The following is a 19,665-nucleotide window of genomic DNA, read 5'->3' as shown; positions in this document are numbered from 1 at the left end:
ATGTTTTCAAAACACGTTTCCTTAGGAAAGTTTTTAAAACTTTAGTGTCACTCATTGTCCTCAGTGCGAGCATTGGCAAATTGTGTGAGTGCTTTTTGCTTCGTGAGTTTGCTAGAGACACTGATTTTTTTCTATCAATTGCTTCATCTAAAATGGAATCTTCCCCCCTCATTTAACAAGTTGACAACCACACAGTTCAGCAGAGAGGAGGCCTCCGTGTGGCAGAGGTCGGGGTCCCGCCGTTCTGAAATCTGAGTTAGGTGATGTCCGTCTGTCCTCTGAAGGGCACTGTCCGTCCCTGTGTGAGTGTGTTTATGTCAATTCCTATTTTCATGAGGTGCCATTTACCCAGAGTTTTATGATTGGTTTCTTGTACCGTTCTCTATCTTTTGTCTGCGTATGTGCGTATATCTTTTGTCTGTTATTTACATATATATATAAAAGAGTTATTTTTAATGTAATAATAAATAAATATAATAAGAATAGTTAATGCATATTGTAGTATTTCTGCGAACTAGGAAATGTTTTAACCTTCCTATACATATCATGTCATTTAATTCTCCCGACGTCTCTGTGTGATAGGTAGCGTTCTTATCTCACTTTATGTATTGAGCAACGGAAGCACAGAAAACTTAAGGAAGCCGTCCAAGGGCCTGGCATTCTGCATACTTATGTAATCATTATGTTCTCTATTGCCTCCAGCTAGTAGTTCTTATTTTCTTGCATATAATACCTTTACTAGTACGTTTGTATTAAAATCTTTCACTATCCATTTCAAATGCCTTTTTGTATTTAAATTTTGTCCTAATTTACTATTTTTTGACAACTTTCTGTTTTTGGGTCTCCCTCCACCCTCAAATAAGTCATCAATTCATAAATACAACAAATATGTATTGACCACCTACCCTATTTCTGTTACTGTTTCAAGTGATGGGAGCGCTGAAAAGTTCCCACATTCATAGAGCTTATTTGCCAGTGGGACAGCCAGACAAGTAAAGAATATACCATAGCAGTAAGCGTTATCAAGGAAATAAAGCAAAAGAGTGACAAAGGATTCCAGCTTTGATAAGGCTGTGGGGGAGGGACTTTCTGAAGAGGTGACATGTAAGTAGAGACCTAACAGTCAAGAAGGAATGCACATGTGGATTTCAGGGAGAAGAGTGTCCCCAGATAGAGGGAACAAGGAAGTTCATGTGGCTGGAACCTGGTTGGTTGCAGCAGAGGAGGAAATGATTTTGAACTTGTAGGAAATGCCCATCACATGGACGGGACTTGTAGACCATGGGAAGGGCTTTGGATATTTATTCTGAGTTTGATGAGAAGGTACTGGAATTATTTGAAAAGGTGTATAAATAACCTGCTCTCATTTATTCTGAGTCATCCTAGATGCTAAGTGGAGAGTTGGTGGCTGGGGTGCAAAGCTGGGCATAGGAGCACCAGTTCCAAGGCTAATAAGATATTCTAAGTGAGGGAAGTTGAGGGGGTTGGCAGAAGCAGCAGCGCTGGGGAGAAACAGATGGGTTCTGGATCTATTTTGGACACCATGCGGGCAGGATCAGATGATGAGTTAGCTGGACTCTGCAAGAGAAAAGGTGGGCCGAGGGTGCCTCCCTCGGAGGTTTTGGCCTCAACGGTGCAGTCAGCAGAGGGAGGGGAGATGCAGGGGCTCAAGGGAGACCCAGAGGAAGCACACAGAAAGACAGAAAAATAAAACACGAGAACTTGTTGGTTGGAAGCCAGGAGAGGAAAATGTTTTATAAAAGGGGTGACAACCGTGTCAAATGCTCCAGAGAGGTGAAGTAAGATGCACGCCAAGAATGAGTAATTGGATCTGGGTAGAGGGTGGTTATTAGTAACCTCACAAGAGGTTGTACGGTGAAAAGGGTGAGGGTGAGTAGGGTGGGTTCACGAGCAAATGGAAGCAGAGGAAGATTGCTCCTTTAAGGTGTTAGCCTGTAAAGGGGAAGAGAGAAGTGGGCTGGTGGCTGAAAGGAGATGTGTAATCAAAGGAGGAGTTTTTTCTAATTTGTAAGATGCTATAAGCTATGGTTCTAATGTGTATATGCTTGTGGGACCAATCCACTTGCAGGGAGCACTTGGTTCAGGAGACAGGAGTGATGCCCTTGAGCAGGTGGAGGTGGGGTCTGTGCCCAGTGGAGGGTGGGGCAGGGGCTCCGGAGTACAGGGAGGGGAGGCAAAGGAGTGGGTGCAGAGGTGGTAGGTGGGAGGATTTGGGACTAGCAAGGAGCAGAAGTTCTATTCTGATTACTCAGTGAAACAAGAAGAAACAGTGGGAAGAGGAGGTATTGGTGTTCGGGAAGAGAGGACGATGTTTGAAAGTGAATTTAAGAGCAAGACAGCGAGTGGCCATGTCTAAAGAACTGCGGAGCAGCACCGTAGGTGGGAACCGCCGAACTCATTGGCTTTCCTAGGCACAGAGGCTGCGCCCGCAGCTGCTGGCGGCCTTGCCTTATCAAGGAGTGCACTTCCTGTCTTCTAACTTCAAGGGTTCGGGCGCCAGGGGAAGAGTAGGCTGGAAGATGATCTTACATTTAATGTCAATTTCTTTGTCGTCTAATTCTGTTTCTGATCCAAAGGCATGCTTTGTTCATAAGAAGACAAGAAGGGCCTTTCAGAGCTCTGCTCTGCGAGCTGCTGGTGTTAGGTCTCCGACGAGGATATGAGCCTGAAGTGTTGGTAATGAAATTCGAACATTTGATTGTTAAAACGTCTCCTCGGTAATGAGAACAATCAATTACAGGGATATCCTTAAGTCTCTCCCCAAAATTGTTCCTTTTCATTGGTTTGTTCTATGTACACACACACACACACACACACACACACACAAATGACCACTTCTCACTGATGATACACTAGCCTAGTCCATTTTGTTGTGACCTTCCCAGGCTGACAACCTTGGGATAGCAATCACGGAGTAGTTAGGTTTCTCTTTAAAGACTTTCTCCCAAGAGCCTGTGTGAAAGTGTTACATTTTGATTCATCGTGTTCATGGGGGAGTGGGGTCAGCCACTGCAGCATCATGACGTCATATTTAATAAATAATTAAACCGGGTGTTTGCATAGTACTTCCGGGTCGCAGAAGGTTTTTGTATGCACCATCCGAGTGCTGTATCACAGGAACACTTAGATGGTCGCACACAGGGTCCCATAGCTGTGATGGGATTTTAATAGGAATATACATCTTCTCTCTCCTAATCCAGAACACTTTTTAGCCCTCATCCTCATTTTCTGTAAAGATACAGCTCTGCACCTGTAGAAATGTGTTTTTCCAAAGAACTTGGGATCGTAGTTCTTGTTATTGGTTGGGTTTCCTGGGAAACAGACTCTGGCACTTTGGAGATTTACCTGTAGGAAGTTTCCTGGGGATTCTGCAAGAGGAGACAACAGCTGTGAAGAGGGAGGAGACTGGGATTGGGCAGAGGGAGAAGCCGAGCTGCGATGCAGTGGCAACAGGGGACTCCCGCAGGGACATTTGGATCTGGGGTGGCCTTTTAGAGTTGTCCCAGGTGAGGCAAGGCGTATCGGATGCAGGTTGGGTTGTCCCCTGGGAGGGAGAACACCCCAAGTGGGGAAGCTTCGTTTCCAGAGAGGAAAGCTGTGAGCTATCAGCAGAGCCTACACGGCCTTCGGTGCCGCAAAACATCTTGTCTGTGTAAACCAGCACCTGATAGTTTAGGGCCAGAAAGAGCCCTGCTCGCACCAAAGTCCTTGAGTCCTTCCATCCAATACATTCATGATTACTTACTGAACACCTACCGCGTGCCCAGCACTGTGCCAGGCCCTGGGGCTTCCACCCTGTGGTCACTGGCCTCCAAGTTTCTCTCTGTACCTTTTGGCCTGATCTCCCTACTATTCCACACTCAGGAAATTGGAATATAAGTTCATTACTTTCTCCAGAGGTGTCAGAATTAGCTAAGTAACATAAAACCTAAAATGTGAACGCTAACTTTTCCTTAGAAGTTCTTTTTGGCGTGGACTATTGTCAAGCCAAACATTCTCCAGAATTTGAGCCATCCAAGTTGGAACTCTAAATGCAAAGTGATCTAAATTTCAGGAACTTTCCAATCTAACACTGTAGTCAGAGATCACTACCGATCCTCAACAAGACGGACATTTCTACTATTCATTCTCTCCATTTATTGGCAATGATATTAAACTGAATAGACCCAAGGACTGAATATCACGTCTTTGCAGATTGACTCAGAAGCACAGTTTTAGTTGCTAGTTTCTTGGGTGCAAGCTGCAGGCCTTTCCTAGCTGATCCTGGTGGAGAGCAGTCTTTCTTAACACTTAGGGGGTGTCCTGAGCCGCTGATTCACCACCTCTCCCCTGGAGTCCCTCACAAGCAGAGTTCGAGTGTTTGCTAGGTTGTCAGATGCTAGGGAGGGGTTTGCTTTAACCGGCCCTGTTTCCATCTCTCTAGGGCAGCTGTCTGTGCATCATTTGTTTATTCCTTGTGCTTCCAGAAAGAGACTTAGGCTCCTTCAGCAGATTTTAGGAAGTCTTTCTGTCATTAATTCTCAACATGTATCCAATCAACTCAGAAATCAGCTCAGAAATTCACAGCTGCATGACTAATGTGTCCCCTGCATCTCACTCTGGGTGACCTTGCCCATCACCGTGCAATGTGATGGACAGTGCAGCTTTAAATGCGTGCAAGAGGTTTGAACCAGTGTCTCTAACCATCCTTCTGAGCATTAACTAAGCTTTGGGTACGGTCACAAATCTTTGCTTTTTAGTCGCTTAATGTTTCATTTGACCTTCACCTTTACTAAATGTTTGGCTGGCCAGGCCATGTAGCCAAGAGTCCAATGTCACAGACATATATTTGTTGCCATCTCCCCGCCACCCCCAATCCTAGAGAAACGGCAGCAAGTTGCCGGTGGTGGTTCTGCCCTGTATCTAGGATTATGCAAAAATTACCTTCCTGATAAATGTACTTGGAAAAAATGATACTGTTTTCTGACACCCATTGTCAGGTACACTCTAGAACCTCACAGTCGAAAGCTTCTGTTACATTTAACACAGGGAATGAACTCCAAGGAATTTTATAAGTCATTTTGTGGTACTGGAATTTCATTATACATGTGACATTAGGAGTCTGCATTGAAATGGAAACTGTTCATCAAAAATAGAAATTTGGCCCTGGCTGGCTAGCTCAGTTGGTTGGAGCATCATTCCATACACCAAAAGGCTGCAGGTTCGGTTCCTAGTCAGGGCACATTCCTAAGTTGGAGGTTCTAACCCAGATCAAGGCATGTAGAGGTGGCAACTGTTTCATGTCTCTCTCTCTCTCTCTCTCTCTCTAATTCTCTCTCTCTCCCCGCCCCCCCCACTCTGTCTCAAATCAGTAAATATATCCTCAGGTGAGGATAAAATTAAAAAAAAATAAAAACTTGCTTCATTGTCAGTAACCTTTCATGTTAATTTGAAAGATGTTGACATATCATAGAACTGTTTGACCCAGACCTTTGGTTTCTGTCATGTATTAGAAGAGTGTTTTGGGGCTATGACAATACTTGCCTCTGGTTTATCACCAGTAATGCATGAATTGATTAGAAGTAGGAAAAAAACTCATGCCATTTTAACCGTATCAGCCATGATTGTGTTGCATTGTCTATCTGACTCCTTTTATCTTTGTTCAGAAGCCTGCACTAACATGTTTTTTTCCCTGGACTTTTCTTCCTCACTTCCGCTTTTCTGCTTCTCCCGTCTGTATGCTGATGATTGGAAAGAGAAAAACAAAAGGCTCTGGAACTAATTCTTCGTTCCTGCTGTGTGGCTGCTGCCTGGGGAGCATCCGCCCCTTTCCTCTTCCTTCCTGCTTCCTGCCTCTGCTCTTCCTGGTTCTCCAGGCTTGACAATAGCCTTTCCCGACTCTGCCTGCGGCCGCAACCTAACATTCTAACACAGAAACCCCTTTCGGGTATTTTAGGAGTGATCCACTCTCTTTGAGGCATTTGTAAGGGGCCTTTGCCATCCGTTGTTACAAGGGCCACCTACTTTGACATTATTTTCATAACCTGTCTCTTCCTCTCCCTCCCTCGCTTGACCTCTCTCTCTCTCTCTCTCTCTGTCATCTCCTTCCTCCTCCTCCTCCTTTGTTTTTCTTTACTCACTCTAGCTCACCTGGCCTCAGTTCCCCATGGTATTAAGCAAATTAGAAAAAGGAGGGCCCTGGCTGGCATAGCTCAGTGGATTGAGCACAGGCTGTGAACCAAAGTGTTGCAGGTTTGATTCCCAGTCAGGGCACATGCCTGGGTTGCAGGCCATGACCCCCAGCAACCGCACATTGATGTTCCTCTCTCCCTCTCTCTTTCTCCCTCCCTTCCCTCTCTAAAAATAAATAACTAGAATCTTTTTTTTTAAAAGAAAAAGGTTGTAACTCTAAACAACTCTGAGTCACCCTTGAACCTTTTCCTTCTCGCTGTCCGACTGATGACAGAGCTGATTCTTGGACTGCATACCTCTCAGAGGAGTCTCTCCTTGCTTAGCCCTACTCTCGCTTCTTTACTCTGGACTTCACTGTTCCTCCTGTCACTTACTAACCTTCCTGCCACTCAGCTGGTTTGTTATCAATCTGTCACCTGCATCTCTGCCAACAGTTTGCCTAAAATGTTGTCATAGAAGAATCACGCTGGCAATTTAACAGTCAAGGAAAACTTTCAAGACTGTTGCAACAGGAAGGAGGACGTGATCTCAACTGTGTTGTAAAAATAGGTGGGAGATTTTTTAAGCCCTGGGATGAGCCAGTAGGAAAAGATGTAAAGGACGTTAGTGGGGGAGTTAGTCAGTGCAGGTAGGTTATCGGTGTTCGCTAGTTGTCCCCTATCAGCGACAGTTAGGTTGCTAGCCACCCCTTGAGACCAGAAGCTAGGAGTGCCACCTCGCTCAAATGATTACATTTCAAAGGGACAGCTCCCAGGTGCTTGAGAGAGATTTCCCAGGGTGGGAAACTGGCAAGAGAAGAGTTACATCTCAAAGGGGGCAGAGCAATGACTTATAACTAAAAGTCTTCTTTGTAAAGCAGGGGCCTATAGAAAGGGGAAACCCTATCTAAGGTTTAGTGAAGCCGAGGGGGACAAAGAGGCCTCCTTGGTCAGTGTAAACCTGAAACCGTTATTTTCTGGTGAAAACCCTTTAGCATCTCAGCTCATTAGCCTTAAAAAAATAAATAAACCCTCTGGCCTGGCTCACTCCCTTTGACCCTGCAATTCCCTGTCTTCCTAAGTTCTCAACCTTTGCTTCTTTTTGTGCCTTGATTTCTTAGCCTCTGAGGATGGTGTAAGACTGAGAGAATTTCCTGTGTCTGAAAAACTCTTGTCTCCCTTGTCAAAGCACCTTCTGTTCTTCACTTGCGACGTAACCCCTCGTGGCGGTCTGTCCTGTCCTGGTGCAGGCGCTGCTCCCCGGGCTGCTGAACACACTGGTTCTTGTCTGTCGGAATTCCCGTTGCACGGCACATAATCAGGAGGGTGATTTTTTGTCACTGCCCGCTTCGCAGCCTGTGACACCTTGCAGCCAGGTACTGTGTCTTACTCAGCGTCACCTGCCCGACTCCTAGATGAGAGATGTCCCTGCACAAGCAGAAAACCCTTAAACTTGTGCTGACTGATTAAGTGGGTGACTTGTACGCCTGAGAAATAGTTTGGCTCGATTCCCTGTATATATGATACACCTTGGCACAATTAAGTGAAAATGAACACCAGGACTTGTTATTGGAGATTGCAAGTGCCGAAGCATTTAACAGGATTAAAAAAAATAAGTGAGTTGGGTGTCCCTTGGGTTGCCTTCTCAGGTAGTGTATTATCAAGATAAAAAGGAGAATTTGATGTGTAGCCTGAGACCAAGATGTGTAAAGAACCTTCTGGTTTCTGGAAAGCATGCTTCAAAGTATTGTCTTCACAGGGAGTGCAACGAACACTATGCAGTCACTTTCATCTTATGGATGACACCTTGAGTCAACTTTAAAAAGGACTAGGTTTACCTCAAGCCGTGGAGTTAGAGCTCTAGGATCATTTTTAATGACAAGAAGCAGAGGTTGTGGAACTTCTCCTAGACCCCAGGCATGACCTGGTGAGGGGGGAGGTACGAAGTTCTCAGGGTGTTAACGTTTTCTGTTGAATGCTAATGTGCCCGTCAGTTTCCCCTGTCTTTCCAGGTGAGCAGTGGGCAGTTACTGATGACAGGCTGTTATAGAATGGGTTGTGGCACGCAGAAGGGAAATTAAGATTGAAATATTGCCAACTCGTTCTGTTTAATCATCGTCAGCTATCGGATTAGGATTGTAGTTCTTTGAGACTCTGACACGTTCGGAAAGAATGATGAGGTCAAGTGAACAAAATTCGACTCGCCCCCTGCCGTTTTCCTTTAGGGCCTCCCCTCCGCTAGTCCCCTGCCTCCCCCTCTCGGTTCGATTCCTACCCCCGGTTCCACGATCCTGTTGGCTTCCTGAAGGTGCTAGCACAGTGGACAGGAACACAGGTAACGTCTATCTTTGCGTTTGTCTGTCTTCTCCGATATCAGCAAAGTGTCTGTAGGAAAATAAGAACAGTTTCATTTCTCTTGCTTTTTTATTTTTTAATGAATAAACTTCATTTTTAGAGCAGTTTTGGGTTTACAGAAAAATGCAGTTGAAAGCACAGAGAGCTCCTTGTATCCCCTCAAGCCGCTCCAGCACCTCAGACACTTTCCCTGTGACTTACATCTTCCCCTGTGACGGAGGCCCCTGACGGACACTGATGTGGCATTAGTGTTGTACATTCTTACACTCAGTGAGCCAACACAGTACGTTATTGTCAACTAAAGCCACACTTTGCATTTGGATTTACAATTGTGTTCTACCACTGTATGGGTTTTCACAGACCTGTGACTAGCATCTAATATGACGGTATCACACAGAATAGTTTTACTACCCTAAGTACTCCTTGGGCTCCGCCTATTAATTCATGCCTTTTCTGTAACCCCTGGCAACCATTGGTCCTTTCACTGTCTCCATAATTCTGCCTTTTCCACAGTGCCATATAGTTGGAATCAAGCGCTATGTGGCCACATCAGACCGGCTTCTTTCACTCAGCAATATGCATTTAAGGTTCTTCCATTGTCTTTCGTGGCTTGAAATCTTGGTTCTCTTTGTTGCTGACTAACATTTCCTTGCATGACATCCACTCACCTGCTGAAGGACGGCTTGATTACGTTCAAGTTTTGACAATTATGAGTCAACATGCTATCAACTTCCATGTGCAAACTTTTGTGGGGGCACAGGTTTCAACTCTGGGTAGATACCAAGATGAAATTGCTGGATCGTGTGGTAAGAGGTTTGTTTATTTGTTTTGCTTTGTTTCTTTTTGTTTTGTTTGACTTTTGGAAGAGACCGACAAGCTATTTTCCAAAGAGGAGGTATACTCTTTTGCATTTCCACCAGCAGTGCATAAGAGCTCCTGCTCTTCCGCATTCCCGTCAGCACCTGATTCTGTGAGGTTTTTCAGTGTGAGCCGTTCTAATGGATGTGTGATGGCCTGTTGGTTTAATTTGCAATTCCCCAATGACGTACTACATTACCTGCCCTCTGTGCATCTCCTCTGGTGAGGTGTCCAGATACTTGGCCCACTATTTAACTTGACTCTCTTATGTTTATGTTTCAGTTTTAGCAGTTCTTTGTATATTGGGAATACCAGTCTTGGGTCACATGTGTTTTACAAAGAATTTTCCCCCCAGTCTGTTATCTTTTCATTTTCTTAACAGTGTCCTTCACAGAGCACACGTTTCAATTTAATGCAGTCTAACTTGCTAGTTTTTTTTCTTTCATGGAACACACTTTTGGGGTTGTATCTAAAATGGCATCGCCAAACCAGAGATTATCTAGCTTTCCTCTTACGTTATTTTCTAGGCAACAGTTTCTTTTTCAGACTGTTGGCTTCACAAGACTGCATATAGACTGATGGGGAAAAAGTCAGTACTTGACATAAACTGAATTGATTATGTCAATAAATCTAAAATTAATGCTGAAGAAAATGTCAAGGTTTTAAAAAGATATCCCTGAATATTAGCATAAATGCATTCATTCTGAAATTATCTATATTTTTGATGGTTTACCATACTGATTCAGATACTTCCCTGTTTCATGAATTCTAACTCTGTGATTATATTTATTGTTCTTTGCAGAACGTGACAGCCTTTTTATTTAGCCTCAACAGAGCCTCTGCAATGCTAATACTTTTACATTTATATTAGAGCTTAAAACCCAATCTTTGCAAACCCTGCAGTTCTGGGGAGCTTTTCTTTAAGGTCTCGCACCTTCTTTTAATGATCCCACTGAAGACAGTCTTGTTTGTGATCTGAACAGGTAAATAGCCCCATTTAGCTGCAATTCTGTTTTAACAGAAATTGCACTGTAATTGCTCATGTGTCACAGATGAAATCCTTTCTTCTTCTTTTTTTTCATGCTGAGCTTTCAGCCCTTTCTTTCCATAGTAACACCTTGCTGAACGCACATCACAGTATCTTGCAGGGGATGAATTAGCTGCTGTGAGTTTTCTCTCTTTTTCTAAATCCTGTTAACAGTTCCATGTGGATTTGGTGTCAAAGGGGGCTCTCTGTTGCCTCTGCTTTTAGTCTTTCCTGTGTCACAAAGCAGCCAGCTGTGACTCCTCTCTTTTTGTAGGTTTGGTTGAGCCTTTGATTCATAGGCTTTGGTTTAGCTCCAGCCTTTAGAAACGGGTGCGACACATTATCTGCTATAAAAGCCTCCACATTCGGTCTACTGAAATTGGTCTGGGGCTTTATGAATGACCAGTACATGTTTATAATAGAATTAGGGAAAATCGATTCATTTAACACGGCTTAGAGGGATGAATATAGGATGGATTTGGAGATATTATGTGTTTTACTGGCACTGACTTATTTAATCTTTACTAGAACCCAGACAGGTAGCTACTGTTAAAAAAACAAATTTCAGCTGAGTAAATTTGAAGATCTAAGTGGCTTTATTTAACAACTGGTGAATTAAGCAGTGTCCTGTGTAGCAAATAGGAACTCTGAGGAGCTGTACGAAATGGAAGGCTTTTTATAGCCAGAAAGAGGGTGAGGCAAGGGAGTTATTATCCACGAGCGAATTGTTTCAGGCAAGGTCACCTTCCTTTAGGGAAATTGGGCAGGGATCTGTCTAGCAGATTACCTCACTAGTGTTGACCAGATAATTTCAGATTTGAGTGGTTCAAGGTTACATTCCTGGGAGAGACTGAAACTGTAGTTAGGTTACATATTCAGTATTGGTTTGCCAACGTGGGGCTTAGCACAAGTGACTCCATTTTGGGACTGTTTTTCCTTCCTCCCTCCCTTCCTTCCTTCCTTCCTTCCTTCCTTCCTTCCTTCCTTCCTTCCTTCCTTCCTTCCTTCGTTTCTTTCTTTCTTTTACTAGTACCATGATTATTGTCTTTACATAAACTCTTCACATACTATATTGCAAAAGAATCAAGGGCAAGGTAAGCTCATTGAGTAATCAAAAGTATCTGTAATTCTAATTTTCCCGAATGTAGATGTTAACCAAGGATAATTAAACATTAAAATGAACTATGAAAATACCTATTAGAGCAAAACCTACTAAATTCATAATGTCAAATGTTAACCATATTTGAAATTAATGTTTAGTAACACTATCAAAAAAGCCAGGGGAAACACTTTTGAATATTTTATACATCTATTGTAATGAACTTTTTCCACCTCTGGTGAGGGTGCAGCTTTTCCATTTAGTTCATGTTCGCTTGTTAATCAGCTCTTCAGTTCAGCACTGGAAATTCTAATGCAAAGGTTTTAATAGCAAAAGGAGTCATGTGATTTTTCCAAAAACAATTCTGGTTGAAGTTTGATGTGCTCCTGTTATTTCTGCTGTCCCTACAATGTTTAACATCCTGCTCACAATTTTACAGTTGCATTTCTTTATAAAGTAGGGCAACAGTCGGTCTACTTCCGTGACCCCTACATTAAAGACAAGGTTAGGAGAAGCCCGTCAACAGTTTTGATACGCTTGATTCCCAGTCTATCAAACTCTTAAAGTCGGCCTGTTGCATTTCTTTAAATGTGCTTCCACTCCTGCCAAGTGTGTTTAGGAAAATATGTTTGACCTGACTCATGGTTTGAGTCCCGTGGTCCTGCTCCATTGCCTGGAATTCTTCACCCTAGCTCTGCGTCCTGTGGATCATGTCTTTCCCCCGTTTTTGTGTAGCTTTCACTCTGGGACTTGGGACTCCCCCGCACTCCTTGGTCAGCCTGTCTGGTTTCTGGTTTCCCTTCTCTGAGCTCGGTGTGGAGGGCTAGGAGAGTAGGAAAGTAGGAATCATTTAGAATTGGGGGTCTTGAGTGAAAGAAACCTGGAGCGAAATCATGAGCTCATGTCACCTAATCTTTCTCAGGCTCCATTTCCTTGTTTTAAAAATAAGAATAATGATACTCACCTCATAGGACTGGGGCAAAGATGCAATAAGACAATCAACTGGGCCATTTAGGTTAATGTAAATTATTTTCCCCTCCTCTTTCCCCTCCAGCTTGGCCTCTCCCCTCTCCTTCTCCCTTCTCTTCCTCTTCCCTTTTCCTTTTTTCTTTCTTCAGATCATATAGTCATTATAATCATTTTCCTGTTCAACCAGATTTATTTCACCCAGGCCTACATGTGTTCTATTGCTTTGTATGTCTACAGTAGAAACCTGTGTAACGTGACTGAAGACTGTGTGTCTTTAACTGTAAAATGGGTCGGATCCTGCCCCCTGAGGATGTTCTGTTCTGCCACAGCTGCTTTTCCAGAGGGGGGCGTACTCACCCACATAAGAACCCAAACAGGTCCAGCCACCCTGCTTCCCCTCTCACTGCCCCCTCTCTGGACCACCAGGCTCAGGCTCAGCGCCAGGATGAGTGCCAGCAGCAAAGAGTTTTGCATCCGGGAATCCACAAAATCTAGACTTTCCATTTACCTGGGAGTCCTTCCCATCGTGAAGGCGCTGGCCTCAATCCCACTCCCGCACACCCTCACAGCTGCTGTCCCAGAGTGGGGTCCGCTCCGGAGACCCCTGGGAGGGGCCTCCCCTCGGAGCTGGTCCACAAGGGCCTCTTGTTTTGCTTCAGTCAAACAATTCACTTACTGGAGGCAATTATTTGACTGTCTTTTGCATCATACCTCCAACTCTTTGTAAAAGCATTGTTCAAGTTTTCTGTTAAAACTCTAGGCAATTTCAATGTAATTGCTTTTGAAAGCTTTGTTTTTTAAAGTCTTGGGAAATTGAAACCCATATATAGGGTACCTAATCTTGATCTTCCCGGACTGTGCTTATCATTGTGGTGGAATATATATTTTAAAAACTATATTTTATTTTAGTGTGTGCGTACTTTAGAAGTTGTTTACAGATAAAAGAGTACACTTGTGGAGTGGTTGCTAGAAGATTTTGCATTTGTTGAAGATGAACAGTGTTAATTTATGCACTATTTGGCATAAGTTTGCATAATGAGTTCAAGTAGTCCTAACTTCCAGTATAAAAGACAAAATTAATTAGTAGGACCTCTTGGTGTTTTATTTCACACATAAAAGCCAGAACATGCACATGTGGAATATATAATTTATTTTTTAAACAATTAACTTAATGACATCCTGAATTACGAGGCATTTTATACAAACAGAAGTAGGGAAAGGGGGTTCATGGAGGACAGGGTCAAGCTGAGAGGGGAGCCAGGGCGAAGCTCGTGTTTTGGCTGGGAAGAATTAATTGGTTGTATAATTGTATTAAGGCTAAAGATCACCAGTTAATTCCACAGCGTGTTTCATATTTCTGCACCTGAATTTATCAAAGCTGTGTCATTGTCTTAGTCGGCTTGTGCTGCTATAACAAAATATGATTGCCTGGGGGGCTCAAACAACACAAATTTATATTCTCTATTTGAAACTGGTTTATACTTTTTTTTAACTCTCTTGAAAATGTGAGAACTTGTTCAGTGAACTTTGGTACCACTGCCCTTAGAATTAGTTGTCACAGATAGCTTGTATTACCTATTTTTAGTTCTGAAATACCTCCTATCTATCTATCTATCTATCCATCCATCCATCCATCCATCCATCCATCCATTCATCCAGCCATGCAGCCATCCATCCAGCCATCCATCTACCCATGCATCCACATATACACATACTCATTTGGCTCATTTTCTTGTTTATTCATATACATACATATACATACATACGTGTGTATGTACACTAGCCACCCACATTGAGAAACAGAACAAGTACTTCCCCCACCCCTCTCCTACCAAGACAACCAGTATACTTATTTTTTTGTGTTTGCCATTCTCTTGGTAGATACACATTTGCCACCAGTGTAAGAATCTCTAAACCAGACAGCGAGTGGTTTTGAAAGAGGTTTAGCAACCCTGCCCTGTGTAGGGAAGAGATGATGCTTTTGCTTTTCGATGAAGGCCCTCTGGAGAACTGGGAAGAACCTTGACCCTTACCTGGCTTTGGCTTCCCTGAGGGCACGTGTGAGTCCGTTCTAAGGGGATTTAGCGGGCAGTGTCATGGTTGAATTCCGGGAAGCATTAGGAAGGTGTAAGGGTGGGTTCTAACTATCAAGTGGAAATATTGTTACAGAGAATGGACTTCGATTTCTTCTGCTTCACCCTCACCTAACTCTTGCTCTCAAGAACAGGTTAGGGCAGAGCACACCTCTGGGTGACACAGTGTTGTTACATGTATGTATAAGAAACTGGTTCAGATTTGCCTGGGCGTTCTACCCTTGGGCTAAAACATAACTCTCCAAGGATCATGAAAATCTAACATCTGTCTCTTGAGCCGCAGTGCTCCAATATGTATTGTTTGGGAGCCCAATACACCTCCATCCTAGGATCTTCTAGCCCCATCCCCTTGGAGGTTTCCTTTGTCACTTTGTCACTTTCCTGTTGCACTTTGTCATTGATTCTCATTTGTTATATCCCACGCATTCCTCACTCTTGTTTCAAACTCAACTTTTGTTGGCACAAGTACTGCCGTAGCTTATTGAGAAAGGGCGTGTCCTTTAGTCAGTCCTTGAACTTGTCTGATAGTTCGGATTATGTGTGGGAGTCCTAGGTGTCTGAAGGCAGTGTCCCGTTGCCTCCCTGGCAGTTCAGTCGCCTCTGAGAACCCCTGGTCCTGTGTGTGCCGCCTTTAGTGTTCTTAAACTTCAAAATGAAATATCTTGTTGCCCTGGGCACTTGTTGGGCCATTTCCACTTGGAAACTGATATTCTTCAATTCTAAGAAATAATTTTTATTCTTTCATTTGTGTTTGTTTCTGATAATTGCTCTTCTGTATTTCCTCTATGTTTTAGAATACCTATTATTCAAAAGTTGGATCACCTGGACCAGTTTTTACATTTTTCTTAGCTTTTCTTTCCTGTTTTATGCCTCTTTTCATTTTTCCTCTACTTGTGTGAAGGTTGCCTGAACTTCATCTTCTAACCTTTCTATTAAACTCTATTCTAGCGAATTTTTTCCAAGGATTTTTTGGGTCTCTCAATGGTGCTCCTCCTCCTTCTACTTCACATTTTTAAAATATAGTAATGTTTATATTTAATGGGATAATATTTTCTCTGGCTGCCAGCTTTGGAAAACCTAGTGGTGGAAGAAAGCTGGGGATCTCGATGTTTGGCAGGAGGTCAATTAATCCCCATTTTCTATACAGTAACTGCACCTGCACCACTGGGTCGTGGTATCCAGTGACCCAGCATCCAGTGGTCCTTATTCTGGCTGCCCCTTCATCTTCAGTTCCTGGGGCACCTAATGCTGCCACTTTGCAAGTCTTCTGTGGGTTTTATGGTATAAATTGTGTTGGTTCTCAACCATTCTCTTCCATGGTTTAGAATTTAACTCCACCTACCAGGACTCTAGGTCAAGTTTTCATCTACATCATTTGTTATTAGTTTCTCCTCTTTTTTATTGGTTTATCTCTTTTATAATCCATTGACTATAATTTAGTAGCATTTCTGATGAGAGAGAAGTATGTGTTAAATCTGTCATCTTAATCTAGAAACCAGCTTGTTCTTTATTGCTTGTTAGAACTTGCAAATTCCATTTGATCTCTGTGATAAGAGTTTCATTATGTAGGTTGAGTATTAGCTGATGCTTATTGGAGTGCGGTAAAACCTATAAAAGCCAAAATAAGATGAATCATCAAGATTCACTCATGTGTGGAATCTACTGAACAAACTGAACAAGCAAAATAGACACAGACTCAGAGAGAGCAGGCTGACAGCTCTGGGCCTGGTGTTAGTGGGTGGAGGGATCAAGCAAAAAAGAATAAGGGCTCATCATGGACACGGACAGCAGTGCGGTGATTGTGGGGGGACAGGGGGATAGGTGGAGGTGGAAGAAGGTGGATAAATGCTAATGAAAAAAATACAATAAAAAAATCAAGGAGAGTAAAGCTGATGCTCAGGTGACAAGCCCTCTCACTGCCTCCGGCTCAGATGAAGGAAACTTCCGTGAAGTTTGGCAGTTGGTTGTCAATCATGTAAGAGGAAGGTGACAATTTCCCACAAGTTTCTGTTTCCTCCTAACCACGTAAAGCCCCAAATGGAAGTATCAGATCGCAGTATTTTTATACTATAGTTGTTTTTCCCATCGCAGAAAAATAGAAGTTACTTTTAAGTAAACAGAACTATAACTTATGGAAGTATTACCAGCTAATCCTTGTAATATTATGATAAATTAAAAGATAGACGAACCGATAAATCTTTTTCTAACTGAAAATGCTCCAAGAGAGTCAAGGGGATGAAGGAGAAGTAACTTCTGTGTTTCGGTTATTCACCTTTAAATACAGTGTTGCATTTAATATTCACAAAATCTTAGAAAACGCCTGTTCTGAATACCATAGTCTTCAACTGAAGGATCAGAGGAACTGAGTAACTTGCAAGACTAACTACCTGTTGTGGGTAATTCGAAAGACCAAATCAGTGCTGGAATTTGAATCCAGGGGAGAATGACTATAAACCCTTTGTACCACACACTGGACACATTTAACAACTGTCTGTAACCATGCTATGAAGTTGTGGTAGAAGATGCATTTTTCTTTTTCTTTTTTTTTTCCATTCCAATTAATGGCTAGTAAAAGCACTGCTTCTCTTAATAAGCTTCTTGAGGAACAGGCAAAGTTGCTGAAATGAATGGCACATCTTTGAAAACTTTCTCCCAGCTATTCCTTCTTGATGCCAGGCCTAGAATATCCATTCTGTAATCATAGTTTAAAGTATCTGCTACCGAGTACATTGAATTTATGACCAGACTAACTCCAAACACTGATAATAGAAGAAAACCGGAGGTGTTGACAGGATTCCAGTAATTCTATAAAATGTCTCTTAATCTAAGTAAATAGTTAAATATTGATTGCATTTTATTTATTTTCATTTTCACATTGGAAATTAAGAAGAAATATTACTAAGCAGCAGTCTAACATGGTCTCTCACGTTAATTATCTCTCTATCCTGTTCCCGCAGCCCTTGGCTTACGTTCCAGGTCAAAAGTCTAGCCTTTCCTCTTCGCCCCTCAAATACTAGAAATCCTTATTCTTCTCTTACCTCAGTGGATCACCTTATCTGGGTCTCTTTAGTGGTCTAGCTGAAGAAGATTACTGTAATTGGTACTACAAGGAATCTCCTTATAGAACTTCCCTTCAATTTCTTTCAAAGATGAATGATAATTACCATCCTGAAGACTTCTTTCAGTATTCCTGTTTATATTGTAAAAAAGAGAAAAGGTATTTTCCAGATTATTATTGCTCAAGCATGTGATGGCTGCAGGGTCCCACACCTGTTTGCTTACTGGCTCTCTGGCTCAGCATTGAGAAAATGGGCAAAGGCCAGCTCCAGCCCAGACCCTTGCTTTTTTCCTACCCTGCAAAGTTTTCTCAGCCCTTGAAAATACACCTTGCCTTTCACACCTGCACAGGTCCTAAGCCTCTCTTCCTCCCCCTTTTTTTAAAAAAAAAAAAGCTTTTATTGAGTATCTACCATTCCTCCACCAGACTTTAGGGCTGTGAAGGTAAACAAGTCTTATTCCTGGTGAATGTAAGCCCATTCTCATTCACAGGCTCACACATAGTTGTGAGGATGATGGATGCTTTTGAACTTGATCTATGTAAGACTTTGGGGACTTAACAGAATGGGGAAGAGGTATTGATCTCTTCAGTGGAAACCCATCTAGGAGGTAATATTGAGAAACAAACGATTTCTTTTTCTCTAGATCACTCTTGTTTCTCTAACTGAAAGAGCTGATGTGGTTGTATATCTTCAAAAAGCCTACCATTTGACTTTCAGGCAAGAATCAGTCCCTCTCTCCTATAGCTTTCAAATGACTAAGCTCATACATTTACTGTAGCCTACATCACATTATCACTATTTTGTTGTTCATATGTATGCCTTCTCTACTACTTCATGAGTTCCCTGAGATATTTCCATGCACTTTAAGTGTATTTTATTCTCTGTATTATTAACTTCAGAGCATTTTCAGACTCATTTACTGATGATTAGGTTTTAAAAGTGAATTCAGTGAGTGAAAGGTTTCAAAAACCTTTAGTGACTACCACTGTCAATATCACCTGCTTTCTGGTCTTTAGCTGGTTAATTCAAGATTTTGAGATTGTTTTTATTTAATCATGGATTTAATAGTGTAATTATAGTTTTAAAATCATAAATATGCACATACATATTTTGGAATTTTGGGAAGAAGCAACTTTTGGAGTATATCAGGAATCTTACAGATATTTCTGAAATAAGAGATTCTGTCCAATGAATCCATGTGTGGCCTTTGTCATCACCTAAATCGAGCGTTAAGGCGCTTAATAGCTTCGTCTTATTGTTTCTGGCAGCCTTGCTGCTACCACATGGACACCGACCGTCTTTTGAGTCAGTTGGATTTTGAAGCTGTGAACCTTCTAGAAGCCTTTTCCTTCCCCTCACCCCATCCCCCAGCTCCTTCTTTCTTTCAATGTTTTATGCTTATCTGGTTCTTACCTAGTCCCACTGTTGGCCAGCAGGTAGCAATGGTCCCATGAGCAGTTGGGTCTCTCAGATAGGCAGCTGTTGCAAACTGGCAGGAAGATTAAACCCCATACTGGACGCAAACAGGTAAGTGTCCAGAATCAATATTTTTTCATGCCTCTCTGGTGCGTTGGCTCTTGCAAATGCAGGCGTAAATTATCAGCACTGCAAGCAGCCTGCAGAACCTGCCAATCCAGAGCCAGAGAGAGAAGGAAATGAAGGGCGGCCAGGTGGCCAGGGGCGTGTGGAGCGCAAGGAAAGAGTGACAGCTTCAGAAACACACAGAGACTGAGATCAGAAGGGAGGTGTCAGGAGAATTTTGGATTGAACTATCCAAAAGACACATATTTGTTGAGATTTTTTTTAACCCTCAGAAACACATTTGTGCCAGTCTAGAAAAATCAAATATTTCATTTTAGACTGTTCTCTTTTCTTCCCCCTCAGCCATCCCCCTGGGTATTCTAGTTGTGCGCGGAGACTGCGACTTGGAGACTTGCCGTATGTACATAGATCGCCTACAGGAGGTGAGTGTCTGTAGCCAGTTGCATCTTTTGCTCATTTTTCCATTTCTGTAAGCAATTACCAGCCATCTTTA

General features: G+C 42.6%; 1 protein-coding gene across 4 annotated transcripts in view; it reads left to right on the top strand.

Annotated features, from left to right (window-relative positions):
* DGKI (diacylglycerol kinase iota) overlaps positions 1 to 19,665 on the top strand; it is a 400,657-nt gene that overhangs the window by 291,545 nt on the left and 89,447 nt on the right. For all 4 annotated transcript variants that reach the window (XM_036010940.1, XM_036010942.1, XM_028525751.2 and 1 more), the window contains one exon: positions 19,515 to 19,594. In XM_036010940.1, coding sequence (XP_035866833.1) covers positions 19,515 to 19,594 — 80 coding nt within the window. The remainder of the gene's footprint in view (positions 1 to 19,514; positions 19,595 to 19,665) is intronic.

Source organism: Phyllostomus discolor, chromosome 10 (assembly GCF_004126475.2).
Source record: "Phyllostomus discolor isolate MPI-MPIP mPhyDis1 chromosome 10, mPhyDis1.pri.v3, whole genome shotgun sequence".
Taxonomy (NCBI): Eukaryota; Metazoa; Chordata; class Mammalia; order Chiroptera; family Phyllostomidae; genus Phyllostomus; species Phyllostomus discolor.
This window is presented reverse-complemented; position numbering and strand designations above follow the sequence as displayed.